General features: G+C 38.9%; 1 protein-coding gene across 2 annotated transcripts in view; it reads left to right on the forward strand.

Annotated features, from left to right (window-relative positions):
- LOC140730348 (mucin-4) overlaps positions 1 to 18,339 on the forward strand; it is a 96,000-nt gene that overhangs the window by 27,701 nt on the left and 49,960 nt on the right. For both annotated transcript variants that reach the window (XM_073050638.1, XM_073050640.1), the window contains 7 exons: positions 1,864 to 2,031; positions 4,603 to 4,779; positions 6,620 to 7,214; positions 8,510 to 8,620; positions 11,367 to 11,587; positions 11,690 to 11,777; positions 12,204 to 12,491. In XM_073050638.1, coding sequence (XP_072906739.1) covers positions 1,864 to 2,031; positions 4,603 to 4,779; positions 6,620 to 7,214; positions 8,510 to 8,620; positions 11,367 to 11,587; positions 11,690 to 11,777; positions 12,204 to 12,491 — 1,648 coding nt within the window. The remainder of the gene's footprint in view (positions 1 to 1,863; positions 2,032 to 4,602; positions 4,780 to 6,619; positions 7,215 to 8,509; positions 8,621 to 11,366; positions 11,588 to 11,689; positions 11,778 to 12,203; positions 12,492 to 18,339) is intronic.

Here is an 18,339-nt window from a genome sequence, read left to right on the forward strand (position 1 = left end):
CCTGGGCAGGGTTGTAAGGGAGACCGACAGTTGCCCCAGGCTGCAAGCCTTCCCCTCTCCACATCATCGACGTTGTCCAAGGGAAGGGCACTAAGACCCAAGCAGGTTGGCACCAGTGTCGTCGCAGTTAAGTGTTGTTAAGTGCCTTGCTCACAACACTCTTTTCTGTTATTTTCAATTAAAGGCTTATTTATGAGAAAAGTTGGGTCAAACAATGTTGATGCCAAAACCTAGTGAAATAGAAATATTAATTCAAAAAGGAAAAATTAAAAAATTTACATCCTGTATGTACAATTTGATTCAAAAACAGACAATTAAATCAGGAATTCATTAATCAAGACAAAAATGGGAATCTGATTTGAATATTAAAATTGATGGAAAAAGCTGGTCAAGATTATGTTCTGATAGTATGATAAATACAATAAATGTTCGACTTAGATTAGTACAATATAATTTTTACATCAATTATATATAACACCACAGAAAATAAATAGATTAAATTCAAATATGTCTGACCAATGTTTTCGATGTAATCAAGAAATTGGTACTTTTTTACATTCTACTTGGTCTTGTTTTAAAATTCAATCATTTTGGATAAATCTAAGACTTTTATTGGAACAAATTACTGGAGTACAACTCCCACATAGTCCAATATTATTTTTATTAGGAGACATTGAAGGGACAATACCGAAACTTAAATTGAATAAGTATCAGAAAAAATTTATAAAAATTGCATTGGCAGTAGCCAAAAAAGTTATCGCAGTTACTTGGAAATCTGATTTATATTTAACTATGGATCGTTGGAATAATGAAATATATAGTTGTATTCCACTTGAAAAAATTACATACAATCTAAGAAATGAATATGATATATTTTTTGAAAATTTGGCTCCCATACCTACAAAAGATAGGATTAAATACATAGGTCCTTTGAAGATAAAATTATAAAGTAATTGGGGAAAGTAAAAATAAAAATAAAAATTATTTTGAACTCCATGGAGCATGTGGGGATCCTCCGATATCCAGGCAATCTTTCTCTTCTTTCTTTCTTTTTTTTCTTTCTTTTTTTTCTTTCTTTAGACAAGGGTTAAGGGGGGGAGGGTTAAGGGGAGGGGGGAGGGTTAATATTATTTTTTCTCTGTCTTACTATTTTATCATTACATTTATTCTTTGTAATTTTCTAAAAATTTAATTTAAAAAAGTGCCTTGCTCAAGGACACAACGTGCTGCCTCAGCTGAGGCTCAAACCAGTGACCTTCCGATCACTAGACCGATGCCTTATCCACTAGGCCACGCGCCAACTGGCGTACAACACAGTACATAAAACACACACACAGACACAACAAATAGGTTAATGTTAACACAAATAAATTAACAAATAATGAAACAGGTTTACAACACCAGTCTAAAAGTAACAGTGCAATTCTTCATAAGTAATGAGATCTGGTTGGCGGCAGGGAGTTCAGTAGTGTTATGGCCTGGGAGAAGAGGCTGTTTCCCATTCTAACAGTTCTTCTCTTAGTGCTACGGTACCTCTTGCCTGATGGTAGGGGTTCAAAGGGATTGTTGGACAGATGGGAGGGATTATTGACAACTCTAAGGGAAAAGTGGAACACTTATGCTTGATTACAATATATACTGTACAATGATCTAGAAATACTGATATTGCAGAAGTTCAAAGGTGTAATTAAAGTAAAGGAGTTGCATAGTCTCTGTAGTCATACAACCTTGACATCCATTTAGATATTCCTAATATGTAAGGAGTTGGGAAGACAATGTTGAACTACATTTTTGGTGCACCAGTTTAGTCTCCGTTGTGACAAAATAATGGCATTGTAATCATACATGTGATTTTTCTTCTAGTTTTCAGATAATGGCCTGATTCAATTTCAAACTTTTCAGTCAAATGAGAAGTATTTATATCCGAACCCATTTAAGAATGGATTTGAAGGCAATGAAACAGTGCCTATGTTGGCAGTGTTCTGGGATGACGCAGACCTCACTTTAGGAGAAGGGAAGTTATTATATCAGGTATGCTTCTACATCATGTATATTTTCTTGGTAAGGAATTTTTTTTTTGTTTCTTTTTCTGAGCACCATTGCATTTTCAACCGTGGGTTAAATGGGCCTATTTAATGTACGAGTAAAGTAAGCGACTCTCCACGGCTGTGAATGTTGTGTAATTGATAGCCAAGTTCAAGCAGCTGTGAGCCAAGGTCAGAACCAAATATATGCACCTAACTTGGGTCAAGTAAGATTCTATTCTTCCTTAGTAGCATATCAAAGATGATAAAATGATGAATGCTCCTCCTTCTTCAATTCTTCATCATTCCATAATTCTGCCATAATTCATTCCATAAATATTTGAATACATTGTTGTAAGTCTGTTCTAATTCAAATAAAGTCAAGTCAATGGTGAGATTTATGTGAGAACTAGATGAATATAAATGGTGCTGATAGAATATTGCCTTGTTAGGATTGTAATGTTATATCATCTAAAGCATGATATCATTGATTAGATCATGATCAATCCAGTCTGCCATCAGCTATTGTCCTCATCCACCACCCATACTTAACATCCAGTGCTAGCACAAGTGTAGCCCATGGTCAACCACATAAATCCAAATGGCCTCAAGGCCTTGGTTCCAGGATCAGTCCCTGAGAGAGTGTCATCCAGGCCTCAAAGCAATACTTCTTGAGGGCCCAATCACATTGACAGTATGTGAATATCAAAGGGCTATTTTTTCTGGTTTTAAATGCCTCTGGTAGTGAAAAAATCAGAATCAGATTTATTATCACTGAAAAAAGACATGAAATTTGTTGTTTTGCAGTAGTAATACAATGCAAAGACAAAAATCTATAAATTACAACAAATAAATAAAAGTGCAGAAAACTGAACAATGAGGTGTTGTTTATGGTTCATGATCATTCATAAATCTGGCGGCAGAGGGCAAGAAACTATTCTTGATTCATTGAGCATGGATCCTCAGTCTCCTGTGCCTGTTTCCTGATGGTAGTAATGAGAGCATGGTGAGGGTCCTTAGTTATAGATGCTGCCTTCTTGAAGCACCACCACTTGGAGATGTCCTCGATGATGGAGCTGGCTGAGTTGATGAACCTCTGCAGCCTGTTGCAATGCTGTGCATTGCAGGTACCACACCAGGCTATGGCGCAACCAATTAGAATGCTCTCCACTGTACATCTGTAGAAATTTATAAGAGTCTGTGGTGACTTACCAATTCTCCTCTTGCTCCACATGAAGAAGAGTCAGTGGCACGCATATCTTCTTTGTGATTGCATCACTATTTGGAGGCCAGGCTAAATCCTCTAAGATGTTGATGACTGGGAACTTGAACCTGCTCACCCTTTTCACTGCTGACCCATCAGTGAGGACTGATGTGTGTTCCATGACTTCCCCTTCCTAAAATCCATTAAACTTTTGGTCTTGTTGAGGTTAATATTGAAATTGATTTAAATAATTTAAAAAAAATTAAAAATGCAAACACAAACAACACAACCACCAGCATGATCTGTTATTCAATAAAGTTATAGTCTACCTTGAATCTCAGCCCCTCCTTCTTGCACTAACCCCGTAACTTTTGATTCTCTAAATAGCTAAAATTTTGTCTTGAAAATACTGAGTAAATGAACCTCTGCAGTCCTTTTGGGTAGAGAATGTTAAAGATTTATAATCACCTGGGTGAAGAAAGGCCTTCTCAGCTCGGCTCTGAATGGCTAAGTCCTTATTTTAGATGCTCCTCAACCACAGGAAACATAACTCAATATCAATGACACTACATACTAAAATTCCTAAAATATGCAAGACTGTTTCTATATTTATAAGACAGAGCCAATAGGGAAATGATATAAAGGAAGAAAATAGTGTTATGACTTACATCAGAGTGAATTACATCAATTTAACTGATGCGTATCCAGCTTACTTTTTTTTAACTAAATTCCAAATCAATGAATGGCAAAATAATTTACTGATTATTTTGCTTTGTAAGTAGTTTATTTGCTATCACAGATGTATAATTTTAAACAAGTATTTTGCAAATAATATCAGCACCGGTTTCAATTATTTAGAGCAGATCCCTAAATAATAAATGTACATAATAATTTGTATTATATTTCAGTGCATACAATGCTGAACTTTAGATGTCATACTTAGTTACAGATACTAAACAATCTTAAATGCCATATTGTTTTCAAATGAACCATAACATTGACAAATATGTTTCAGTTTGCAAATTTTCCTGATTAGATGACAAATTTGTAATAAGGATTTTTATTCCATTCAGAAAGGTTCCCTGACAAAACAACAATCAAGCTCTGAATGACAAGACCCTGTTTACAATTTTATTTGACATGATTTTAAATGAACACATTTTTATCATACTGGTAGAATGATACAATCTGCCGTATTTAATATAACATTTTCCTGCTTGTTAAACACCATAATGTAATTTGTTCAAGTATCGGCTGGCACTGCATATATTTGTAATGATATTGGGTGAATAATATAAATCCTGTATAAGAAAATAACAATTTAAAACTCTTGGATGAAAGAAATAGAAATCATGTCTGCTGTTCCTATTTCAGGTGTATGATGAGAGTAAGACCGATCTCTATTCTCAAATTATTTTCAACAGAACCACTGAAGAAGTAAACAAGTATTTTGCAAAGAACATCAGCACTAATTTTGTCCCCAGATGGATATTAAAAGTAACATGGGCTCATATCTTACCAGTTTCTTTTCAAAAAAGAAATATGAGTCAGGTAGGTCAGTGAAATATAAAATTGGTTAATCCAAGTTAATTAAGCTGGTTAAATATAGTTATCACACTCATTGAAAATCTATCATTTATTAAGTTTGCAGGTTTCATTCTGAGTCTATTTATTAGTGGGATAAAGATCAGTACACGGATATAATAGACAGAAAATAGGCTTAAAAATAAGGAAATTCATAAAAATAAAATTGTAGACGGCAATGCAGAGAAGCTTATGCTGAATGTAAGGCCATTAAATTTAGCTATAATTTCTGGTTCAGATATGATCAAGAAAAGCTTAGTGTCTGTTAAGCTATCTTTTCCTCAATGTCTTTATCTGTAGTTACTTCTCTTCCCCTGGATTTTTAATGTATTGCTATGCTCCTAGGTTCCCAAAGATTCCAAAATCCTTTTAAGATTCATTCCGCCTTCTTCTGTCCTAACATTGTTTTCTCAGGGTCTCAAGACACCTTAAATGACACATAACTTTTTCTTTTATGAGTCTATATTAGAATTATCATTTGCTAAGTTATTTACTTGTACATTTCTCTGATTGTTTTTGGATAAAAAGGGGCCAACAATGAATAGAATTGTAGTTTGGTTTGTCTATGCATTTAATGACACATTTTGTAGTTTGAATTTGCAAATATATCCTTTTGAGAAATGTTTATGATTCTGATAATACACTATGATATACTCAGGGTAAAACATGTTAAATTCTATTATTCATTTTGCGGCATTACCATTTTAAACAGATTAATATATCTCGTAAAGTTGTGGATAGAAGAATTGCAGATGAAATTATTAACAGTTATTTACATTTAAGGCACAGCAATAAGGCCATTCAGCCCACTGTGTCCACCTCTCTCCATTAATCTCACTTCCTAGCTTTCTGTTTATAGCTTTGCTGTAAGGTTTCAAATGTGACAAGCGTTCGTTCTTCCTTTCTGTTATCAGGTTGTCTCCAGGCCAAACAAAATCCCACAATTCCCTTCTTATTATTTTATTTATTAATTTAGAATGCACATCCCTAGTTATTGCTCTTTCTCCTAACTAGGTCCTTCTTGTTTACTTTGTTTGGGCAACTCATGATATTGATTAAATCTATCCAGTCTCCTTTGTTGAAAGGCAACAACTCCAATCTAGCTAAACCCTCCTCATAACCATGATTATCCAGAAATATCTGCATAATTGCCTCTGTATTCTCTCTGGTCCAAACACATCCTGACACAGTATTTTACTATCGATGATGCAGCTTCACAGCATAGATTAGTGTGTTTTCCCATTTAATTTAAGAAGATATCAAAGTACTGAACCTAAATAAGTTTATTAAAGTCGTACACAGTAAACAGATTATTAATATTTTGTTTATGAATTAAACTCAAACAAGCAAATTTAAGAAAAGATTAGAATGATTCAAATTCATTCATCTTGATTAGTGTCTAAAAAGGAGAGAAAGATTATGTTTTGAGGGGCTATATTTCATGAAAACTGATTGACTAAAACATTACAGTCACTTTTAAGGTCCACATTTCAAGTTATGATGAGGGGTCACATTCAAACTTTTAACAATTTGTTTTAGATACTGACCAATATGTGAACATTTTCCAACAATTTGATATTTTCAATTATGTGCAGGAGTAAGAAATTCATAGTTCATAATTCACCAGATCTTCCTCTCTGAGCAGAAAGAAATGCATTGTCTTGCCAACCAGCTGTTCTCTGTATGTTTTTACTTTATGAGTTGGTTTCAACTTTTTGAGCTGGCTTTGCAACTGTAATATTTTACTTTGACATTTATTTACAATAGAAATTTTAGATTTTTCCTTAACAACTATATTTATTTACAGACCAATACATTTCAATGCATATTGACTACCGATGGAATTTTCTCATTTGCTTCGTTAAAATATGCTGTAATGCAGTGGTATCCTGGTCAGAGGTTATTCCACAGAGCATTAATGGGCTATACAAATGGAAGAGGAATATTTTATAATGACCCACAAACACAAAAGAATAATACCTATGGGCCAAGAGGAAGGTACAGGCCTGATCAAGAAATTGGAAACACAGGACTCCGTGGTCAATGGGCTTACCGATTGGATCTGCAAAATACCGGTAAATATCATAAAAACTACCAGCAGAAGTGTTGGAATTGGCATCTAACTGAACCAAATCCTTCTGCCTGGAATACCAACATACATTCGTGTCCCTGCCATGAGACACAAGCCAAGGAGGACAATCGTTTTATACCTGAAATTTTGCTGTTCAATAGTTTCTCCGAACAGAAGCTGGAAGATAGAATGATTACATTTCAATCTGCATTACCTAATAGATTCAGAGCTGGCCGTAGGTGCACCTACAGTTCAGGATATTTGATTGCGGGCATAACTGACCGTTACTTTATTTATTCAAAAGAAGCACCAACGATAGACGACCACATACGTGAGTATAGATTAAAATGCTTTCATTAATGGTTTAGTTAACTTTGTTAGAACAGCTTAGCTGGAACCATAGGAAGACTGCAAATTGGTCTTGGTCTCCAGATTAGAGATGCTAGATAAATCAGCTAAGGGTATGATTGATTTTATGCGGAATTCCCTTCAATCTTTTAAAGTACTTACCATCATTTAAATATTTTTTAAAATTTCACATCAGATTTTTCTTTACCTCTTTTGATCACGAAAGCACAGAAGTAAGTAGAAGGGTGGGTTACCTTTTTGTTAAATTGTCGGGAGCTGATGTGAAAAATCAGTATTGGCTGCTGGCTGTAGGCATTTGGAACCGATGAAATCACTGGCCACAATAAAAAATGGGCAGTGCTACTATAATGTGGATAAACATCAAAAGTAATCCCTATGAAGGGTGTCGGCCTGAAACGTTGGCTGTTTATTCATTTTCATAGATGCTGCCTGGCCTGCTGAGTTCCTCCAGCATTTTGTGTGTGCCGTTCTGGATTTCCAGCACCTGCAGAATCTCTCCTGTTTATCGAAAGACGAATGCTATGAAATGGGTGAAAGGAAAACACGATTGTGTTAAACCTGACCCAAGGACAGTTTCTGAATGGAGTTCCAGTGCCAAATATCTTCTTCTTTTGTTGATTAATTTTATGATTCTATTATTGATTATTTTTGTGCTGGATTACCCAATAGGCTGTCCCTCAACTGTTATCGCTCTGTGGCCCAGATAAATCCCATGCCACACTGCTACACAAAGCCAAGTTATCTGTGAACGGAAAGCCTGAGATCCCAACCCAGATTGCCCCATGACCTCTCCTAAGTTTGTTATGGTCAAAGGCTGCTAAACTAATTTAACATTTCTCTGATGGTCAAAAGTGTCAAAATTATCTTAAAATGTATTAAAATCTAACTTAATTAAAGACATCTAAATTAATTAAAATTTTAAAAAATCTGCACTTACCTGTTCAATACTAATCCTTGTGTTACAGTTGAGGGGAAATGTCAATATCACTCCTCAGCTCATGTGAATGTGTCGGCACCTGACCTCCTGCTTGTCAATAAGACAAGCTTACTCACAAAGAGCATTTTACTACTAAAATCACCTAAAAGCAGTCAGGTGATCAGGCCAACAAAGTGACCTCCTTTTCCCCTCACCTCCTGCAAAAGACAAACCCAATGCTTGTTACAGTGGAACTTTTCTTATTATCCTTCCTATGTATTTAAACATTAACTTTTAATCATAGTTGCATATTATTATGATATTTCTATTTTAATTAACAGAGAGGGATTTGGAACCTTTTGAATGGTGTTGTAGAAAATCTCCTTTGTGTCATTTGTATTATGAAAAACGACCTATTGATAAGTGTGAAAATTATACTTCATTGGGTTTGGGTAAGTGAATAGCAATCTAAGTTTGCACTTTAATAGTTGTGGCTTATCATGCGGAACTCCATTGCACTAGTTGTCTAGTCTTTTCTCAAAGTCATTTCCTCTTTCTCAATAGTCGCTTTTTATATTCACTTTTAAGCTACAATTTCAGAAAGCACACTGTAAGCTCAGCTTGTGAAAGTATGCCTAAAGTCAAGATGATCAGAAAGTATGATGTTTTCCTTAGGAGGATAGATTTGTCATTGGGCTAGATCACTTGGATTCCGATAGGTGCCTCTCTACATAGAGGCTGGGTAAGTTGACCCTCCACGGTTTAGAGCCGTCATGCAAAGAGCGGGCTGTAAGGTGACTAGGGATCAGATTGCAAATCTTGGCACCTTACGACCGGAATGTTCTGATGGCTGACAAGCAGCTGTCAAGATTTGAGAAGTGATTTCAATATCTTGGATAATCAGAGAAGTTCAAGTGGGCAAAAAAAAATCACCTTAATATCTTACAAATTAATTAAAACTATAGGAAAAATGGAAATAAGAATGACTTCTTACCCTTTCAATCAGAGTTGGCAATCCGCTAAAGTAAATGGCATCGCTCTGGATGAATTAAGTCCAGCAGAGAGTCAGATAGTGCAAACACCTGCTCGTTCTCTCAAGTTTAACTTCCACCGCTCCAATGCACAGGTATAGAAGCCGGAGTTATGCTCCTAGTAAATCTCTGGCAGTTTTTTTCAGATATTTAAAGAGTAAAAGAGAGGTGAGAGTGGAAAATGACGTTAGAAAAGACAAAGAAATGGCAAACGAACTTAATAAATATTTTTGTCACTGTGGAAGACACTAGCAGTATACCAGAAATTTGAGAGTGTTGGCGCAGAAGTGAGAGTAGATGCTATTAACAAGAAGAGAGTGCTCGGGAAACTGAAGGTAGATAAATCACCTGGACCAGATGAACTACACTCTGGAGTTCTGAAGGAGGTAGCTGAAGAGATGTGGAGGCATTAGTAATGATCTCTCAAGAATCAATAGATTCTGGAATGGTTCCAGAGGATTGGAAAATTGCTTATATAACTCCATTCTTTAAGAAGGGAGGGAGGCAGAAAAAAAGGAAATTATAGGCCAGTAAGCCTGACTGAAGTGGTTGGGAAAATGCTAGAGTCCATTATTAAGGATGATGTTTCAGGGTATTGGAGGCAAAGTCATCATGGTTTCCTTCAGGGGAAATCTTACCCAACAAATCTGTAGGAATTCTTTGTGGAAAGAACAGGCAGGATAGACAAAGTAGGATTAGTGGATGTTGTTTACTTGGATTTTCAGAAGGCTTTTGACAAGCTGCCACACATGAGGCTGCTTAACAAGATAAGAGTCCATGGAATTACGAGAAATATACTAGCATGGATAGAAGATTGGCTGACTGGCAAGAGGCAAATCCGCAGGGGTCAGTGCTGGGACTGTTTCTTTTCATGTTAATGATTTGGATGTTGGAATTAATAGCTTTGTGGCCAGGTTTGTGGATGATAGAAAGGTAGGTGGATGGGCAGGTAGTGCTGAGGATGCACAGAATCTGCAGGACTTAAACAGATTGGGAGGACAAGCAAAGAAGTGCAGATGGAAAATGTTGCAGGGAAGTATATTGTCATGCACCTTGAAAGAAGGAATAAAGGTAGAGACGGTTTCCTAAATGGGGAAAATAATATAAAAATCTTAGGTACAAAGGGACTTGTGAGTCCTCAAGCAGGATTCCCCGAAGGTTATTTGCAGGTTGAGTCGGTGATCAGGAAGACAAATGTAATAGTAACATTTATTTCGGGAGGACTAGTATATAAAAGTAAGGAAGTAGTGCTGAGGCTTTATAATGTATTGATCAGATTGCACTTAGAGTATTGTGAGCTGTTTTGGGCCTCTTCTCTAAGAAAAGATGTGCTGGGATTGGAGAGGGTACTGAGGAGGTTCACGAGAATGATTCCAGAAAAGAAAGGATTAACGCTTGAAGAGCACTTAATAGCTCTGGGCCTGTACTCATTCGAGTTTAAAAGAATGGGGGAGGTTCTCATTGAAATCTATTGAATATTGAAATTCCTAGATGGAGTGGATGTGGAGAGGATGCTTCCTATAATGGGGGGGGGGGGGGGTCTCTGATGCACCATCAATAACTCACTCTGAGACGTAAAGGCGAGATATCGGCTTTTATTGACTGGAAGAAGGAACAAGCAGTGAGTGACCACTATACTACATCCTGGAGACAGAGAGGCCGGGCTCAGACCTCCATCACCTTTATACAGGGGTCTGTGGGAGGAGCCACAGGAGCAGTCATCAGGGGGCGTGTCCAGACAGGTATATGTAGTTCACCACAGTCTCAGACCAGGGGGCGCAGCCTCAGAATAGAGGGACGCCCATTTAGAATAAAGATGCAAAGGAGTATCTTTAGCCAGAGGAAGGTGAATCTGTGGGATCCATTGCCCTGGACAGCTGTGGAGGCCAATCCATTGGATATATTTAAAATGGAGATTGATAGGTTCTTGATTAGTCAGGGTGTCAAAGGTTATGGGGAGATGGCAGGAGAATGTGGTTGAGAGGGATAATAAATCAGCCATAATGGAATGGTGGTGCAGCCTCGATGGTCCAAACAGCATATTTCTGCTCCTATCTTTTGGTTATGGTATAGAATGAAGCTCAATAAACGGTATTTTTCACAACATAGGTTTAAAACAAATATTACAGAGTGATAAATACACTAAAAATAAACTTTTATTATTAAGGTCAGGTTTATGGAACACTGAATATGAAAACATTTGATGGAGTCGATTACATCTTTCATGGACTTGGAGAATACGTCATTGCCAGGCTGTCATCAGACAAAGGAAATAACATTTTTACTCTTCAAGGCCAAAGTGACCTAATGATCACGGGTGACTCCTTGATAACTCCTGTGATCTTTGTAAAGTTAGCTGCATTTTATCAAGGGATGGTGATGATGAAAGTAAGTGCAAGTACTTTCTAGAGTTGTGCCTTCATTGCTTAAAGATACTGTTTCAAAAGAATTCAGAAATTCAAAGCCCTAAATTTTTTGTATTCTTTTCAGGTAGAGTGGGGATGTTCAAAGTCTGAAAAAGAACTTTTGGTTTCAGTAAATGATAAAGATATTATATTAAATAAGGCTGAAGATTTAGGTAAGATTTAACAAAAGAGTCTATTGAAATCATCCGTATGATGGTGTAGGCATTTTAACTGCTATAACATACATAAACTGACAAATTATTCTAACTGGGCTTCTGCAGGTTTTAAAACATCCATTCTAAAATATAAATGTTTAGTTCTAACAATATTTATTTATCATGAAGCTAATCTACAAATCCCATTAGTCAGTTACCCACTGTGGACTGGTTTTTCAGTAAGTGATATATATGTGTGTGAATTAGCACTCTGTTTCATTGTTGTCACTTTATATAATGCCATGTGCATTTGTTTAAGTTTATTTAGGCAAATGATAACTATGATCAGTTATTTAAAGTAGCTTCGATTTTTGATACTTTATCTATAATTCAAATGACTTAACAGCAAACAACATCCCTTACCATTTGTTTTGTTTTTCATAGAAGTATACCATTTCAGTCAGAACCAGTTGGCACTGGTTTGTCAAAAGGGAATCAGATGCTCTGCAGTTTATTTTTCGGGACTGCAAGTTACCGTAGAATTAGCCATAGGTGGCTTTCTTCAAGCAACAGTCTACTTACCGCATTCCTTCTACAAAAGGACTCTCGGTCTACTTGGCCTATGGAGCAGTACAACAGCAGACGAGTTTTTGTTCCCAAATGGAGACCGTCTTCAATTTCATGCTGGCAGTTTTCCCACTGAAGAGGAAATTTATGACTTTCAACAATCCTGTAGGTCATTGAAGTATTTATAACCGGTTGAGCATCCCTTACACCATTGTACCAACAAATGAAGCATTCTTCAATATGGGCATCGCTAATGTGAAATTATTTCATATGTAGTGGTTGCTTACATGTGACCTGTATCTTATCCATAAGCAATCTAGTTGACAACATAGGCTGTTGAATTTTTTGAAGAAGTTACGAGGAATGTTGACAAGGGTAAGGTAGTGGATGTAGTCTATATGGACTTCAGCAAGGCCTTTGACAAAGTTCCACATGGAAGGTTAGTTAAGAAGGTTCAGTCATTAGGTATTAATGCTGGAGTAATAAAATGGATTCAACAGTGGCTAGATGGGAGATACCAGAGAGTAGTGGTGGATAATTGTTTATCGGGGTGGAGGCCGGTGACTAGCGGGGTGCCTCAGGGATCTGTTTTGGGCCCAATGTTGTTTGTAATATACATAAATGATCTGGATGATGGGGTGGTAAATTGGATTAGTAAGTATGCCGATGATACTAAGGTAGGAGGTGTTGTGGATAATGAGGTGGGTTTTCAAAGCTTGCAGGGAGATTTATGCCGGTTAGAAGAATGGGCTGAACGTTGGCAGATGGAGTTTAATGCTGAGAAGTGTGAGGTTCTACATTTTGGCAGGAATAATCCAAATAGAACGTACAGGGTAAATGGTAGGGCATTGAGGAGTGCAGTGGAACAGAGAGATCTAGGAATAACACTGCATAGTTCCCTGAAGGTGGAGTCTCATGTAGATAGGGTGGTGAAGAAGGCTTTTGGAACGCTGGCCTTTATAAATCAGAGCACTGAGTACAGAAGCTGGGATGTAATGTTAAAATTGTACAAGGCATTGGTAAGGCCAAATTTGGAATATTGTGTACAGTTCTGGTCACCGAATTATAGGAAAGATATCAATAAATTAGAGAGAGTGCAGAGACGATTTACTAGGCTGTTACCTGGGTTTCAGCACTTAAGTTACAGAGAAAGGTTGAACAAGTTAGGTCTCTATTCATTGGAGCGTAGAAGGTTGAGGGGGGATTTGATCGAGGTATTTAAAATTTTGAGAGGGATAGATAGAGTTGACGTGAATAGGCTGTTTCCATTGAGAGTAGGGGAGATTCAAACGAGAGGACATGATTTGAGAGTTAGGGGGCAAAAGTTTAAGGGAAACACGAGGGGGTATTTCTTTACTCAGAGAGTGATAGCTGTGTGGAATGAGCTTCCTGTAGAAGTAGTAGAGGCCAGTTCAGTTGTGTCATTTAAGGTAAAATTGGATAGGTATATGGACAGGAAAGGAGTGGAGGGTTATGGGCTGAGTGTGGGTAGGTGGGACTAGGTGAGATTAAGAGTTCGGCATGGACTAGGAGGGCCAGAATGGCCTGTTTCCGTGCTGTGATTGTTATATGGTTATATGGTTCTAGTCTCAAACTTCTGTTTTAGATGATAACCACTCCTGCATTTTCAGTGAAGGTCGTTGTAAACAATCAGGCAAAGGAATATAAGCTGTTAGCCCTTCTTATGCCAGGGATCAGGTTAGTTATCAAGATAAGACACAGTGAATGGAATCCTTCAGATTTTTCACTCTTGTCATTTCCTGTGACAGACTCGTAGAATCAGTGTCATACGGGATAGAAATAAACCACCATGTTCACACCAACCTTTTTGACCACTTACATTAATACCATTTCTCCACATTACAAATATATCCTTCTATGCCTTGTTTAAATTTTGGTTTAAATGTCTCAAATGTTGAAAGGCCTAGATAAAGTGGATATGGAGAGGATGTTTCCTACGGTGGGAGAGTCTAAGACCAGAGGAAGAGAGGGGCACCCTTTTAGATTGGAGATGAGGAGGCATTTCTTTAGCCAGAGAGTGGAGTTCATTGCCACCAGTGGCCGTGGAGTCCAAGTCTCTACATATATCCAAGGTGGAAGTTGATAGATTTTTGATTGTTCAGCGCATTGAGGGATACGGGTAGAAGTCAGGAGATTGGGACTGAGAGGAAAAATGGATCAGTCATGATGAAATGACGGAGCAGACTCAATAAGCCAAATGGCCCAATTCTGCTCCTATATCTTGTGGTCTAAAAACATCACAATTGGATGTGAATCCATTACTATTTCAGGCAGTGTGTTCCAGACATCAACCGCTCATTGTGTAAAAAGAGCTTATTCCTCTGATTCCTTTGAAACTCTTTACTCCCAACTTAAACACATGCCCCCTTGTTTTGATACCCATACAATGGAAAGAAGAACTTAACTAACTACTCTAGCAAAGTCTCTCTTATATCTATCATGTATTCTCAACATCCTCTAGGAAACAAGTCCAGCCTATCCAATGTCAAGTCAAGTCAAGTCGTCACTTTTACTGTCATTTCAACCATAAGTGCTGGTACAGTACATACTAAAATGAGACAATGTTTTTTCAGGACTATGGTGTTACATGACACAGTACAAAAACTAGACTGAACTATGTAAAAAACAACACAGAAAAAAACTACACTAGACTACAGACCTACCCAGGACTGCATAAAGTGCACAAAACAGTGCAGGCATTACAATAAATAATAAACAAGACAATAGGGCAGTAAGGTGTCAGTCCAGGCTCTGGGTATTGAGGAGTCTGATAGCTTGGAAGAAACTGTTACATAGTCTGGTCGTGAGAGTTCGAATGCTTCGGTGCCTTTTCCTAGACGGCAGGATGGAGAAGAGATTGTATGTGGGATGCATGGGGTCCTTCATAATGCTGTTTGCTTTGTGGAGCAGCGTGTATTGTAAATGCTCGTAATGGCTGGAAGAGAGACCTCGATGATCTTCTCAGCTGACCTCACTATCCGCTGCAGGGTCTTGCGATCCGAAATGGTGCAATTTCCGAACCAGGCAGTGATGCAGCTGCTCAGGATACTCTCAATACAACCCCTGTAGAATGTGATGAGGATGGGGGGTGGAAGATGGACTTTCCTCAGCCTTCGCAGAAAGTAGAGATGCTGCTGGGCTTTCTTTGCTATGGAGCTGGTGAGGGATCAGGTGAGATTCTCCGCCAGGTGAACACCAAGAAATTTGGTGCTCTTAATGATCTCTACCGAGGAGCCGTCGATGTTCAATGGGGAGTGGTTGCTCTGTGCCCTCCTGAAGTCAACAACCATCTCTTTTGTTTTATTCACATTAAGAGACAGATTGTTGGCTCTGCACCAGCCCGTTAGCCCCTGCACCTCCTCTCTGTAAGCTGACTCGTCGTTCTTGCTGATGAGACCCACTACGGTCGTGTCATTGGCGAACTTGATGATGTTGTTCGAGCTGTGTGTTGCAGCACAGTCGTAGGTCAGCACAGTGAACAGCAGTGGACTGAGCACACAGCCCTGGGGGTACCCCTGTGCTCACTTTGATAGTGTTGGAGATGCTGCTCTCGATCCGGACTGACTGAGGTCTCCCAGTCAGGAAGTCCAGGATCCAGTTGCAGAGGGAGGTGTTCTGGCCCAGTAGGCTCAGCTTTCCAATCAGTTTCTGAGGAATGATTGTGTTGAATGTTGAACTGAAGTCAATGAACAGCATTCGAACGTACGTGTCTTTTTTGTCCAGGTGGGTTAGGGCCAGGTGGAGGGTGGTGGCAATGGCGTCGTCTGTTGAACAGTTCGGACGGTATGCAAACTGCAGGGGGTCCAGTGAGGGGGGGCAGCAGGGTCTTGATATTCCTCATGACAAGCTTCTCAAAACACTTCATAATGATGTCCCTCCATAATTAAGGTACTCAAATCTTGTCAACATCCTGGTGAATATCCACTGCATCCTCACCAACACAATCACACCCTCCCTATACTGTGGTGAGCAGAAATGTACAGGGTAATCCAAGTGCAGACTAACCAGTGTTGTTGAATTTGCACCATAACATCTCTACTAGTATTCTATACAGTAACCTATGAAGGCTGCTCTGTCACTAACCTATGGACCTGTATTGCCAATTTCAATGAACTTGAACCCCTCAGTTTCTCTATACATCAACATTTCTTAGTGCCCTTTCTTTTACCACAAACAACTACCCCTGCTTGACTTACCAAATTGCATCACTTCACACTTGTTGGGATTAAATTCCAGCTGCAACACTTCACCCAGCTTTCCACTTGATCTCGATTCTGCTGAAGCCTTAGGCAAATTTACTAGCTATCCACAAAACTATCAATTTTCATGTCACCTGTGACTTACTAAACATCCCTCGTGCCTTATACATTCACAACTAAATCCTCAATGTTCATCACCTGCAGCAAAGGCACCAGCACCTGTCTCTGAGGTACACTACTATTCACAGATTTCCAGTCAGAAAATCTTCCTTCCACCATCACACTCTGCCTTCAATCATTAAGCTAAGTGTGGATCCAATTAGTTGGCTTGTTATTCTACGTGTTCTGTCCTTCTGGACAGCCAATCACATGGGGCCATGTAAAATGTCTTCCTGAAGTCCAAACAGGTGACATCTACAACCTGCTTTTATCAATCTCTTTTGTTACCTTCTCAAAAAATCAAGAAAATGAACGTGACGGGATTTCCCACATATAAAAACCATGCTACTCAGTTAACTTCACTTGTGAGTCTGTTGGGGTCACCTATTGCATCCGGTACTCCCGGTGCAGCCTCCTCTCCATCGGTGAGACCCGACGCAGACTGGGGGACCACTTCGTCGAGCACCTCCACTCCGTCTGCCACAACAGACGGGATCTCCCGGTTGCCACCCACTTCAACTCTGCTTCACATTCCCATTCGGATATGTCCATACATGGCCTCCTCTACTGCCATGATGAGGCCAAACTCAGGTTGGAGGTGCAAAACCTCATATACCATCTGGGTAGTCTCCAGCCCCTTGGCATGAACATTGAATTCTCCAACTTCCGGTAATTCCCTCCCTCTCCCTTCCACCATCCCATTTTCACTCTGCCTCCTCCTCCAGCTGCCTATCACCTCTCTCATGATTCTGCCTTCTTCTACTACCCATAGTGCTTTCCCCTTAGATTCCTTCTTCACCTTTCCTGCCTATCCCCTCCCTGCTTCCCCTCCCCCACCCCTTGATCTTTCCTCTTACTGGTTTTTCACCTGGCACCTACCAGACTTCTCCTTCCCACCCTCCCCCAACCTTCTTTATGGGGCCCCTGCCCCCCTCCCTCTTTAGTCCTGATGAGGGGTCTCGGCCCGAAACGTTGACTGCTCATTTCCACAGATGCTGCCAGACCTGCTGGGTTCTTCCAGCAAGTTGTGCGTATTGCTTTGACCTCAGCAACTGCAGTGTATTTTGTGTTTACCCCTCGGTTAATGATAGGGGCCCATGGAATTAAAAGTGTTGGGAACACCTGCCTTAGAGCTTTTTCCAATGGTTTCTCTAGCACCAACGTAAAGCACACCAGCCTATAGTCACCTGGCATTTCGTTGTTCCTTTGTTCACAGTTCTAGTTTCAATCCATTGACAAGAACCTATGAGTTTATAACTTGAGGAATACACCATTAAAATAGGAATCTAGTTCTGACCAATTTCATCAAGACTTTAAATTCCTTTATTCTGTTTGATGATCTGAAAAGCTGAGTCATTCAGTAACAAAGCACGTTATACACTACTACATCTATAAGTTAACGTAAGTATATTTGGTGCACCTTGGCTGTAAATTGAATTGTTACGAACAAAAAATCTGGAAAAATCCTTTATAAAAGCTGGGCAGCAGCAGAGCGCTGTCCAAAGGCATGCAAAATAAGCACAATGTGAATTTTTGGCTGGCAATTTCCAATAAATTACAACCTCTTGTCTCATCCCCTGTATGATTCCAGATTCATGGCATCTTAAGTGCTTTGGTCTGCTGTACCCTCAGGT

This window comes from Hemitrygon akajei, chromosome 7 (assembly GCF_048418815.1).
Source record: "Hemitrygon akajei chromosome 7, sHemAka1.3, whole genome shotgun sequence".
In the NCBI taxonomy this organism is placed as follows: Eukaryota; Metazoa; Chordata; class Chondrichthyes; order Myliobatiformes; family Dasyatidae; genus Hemitrygon; species Hemitrygon akajei.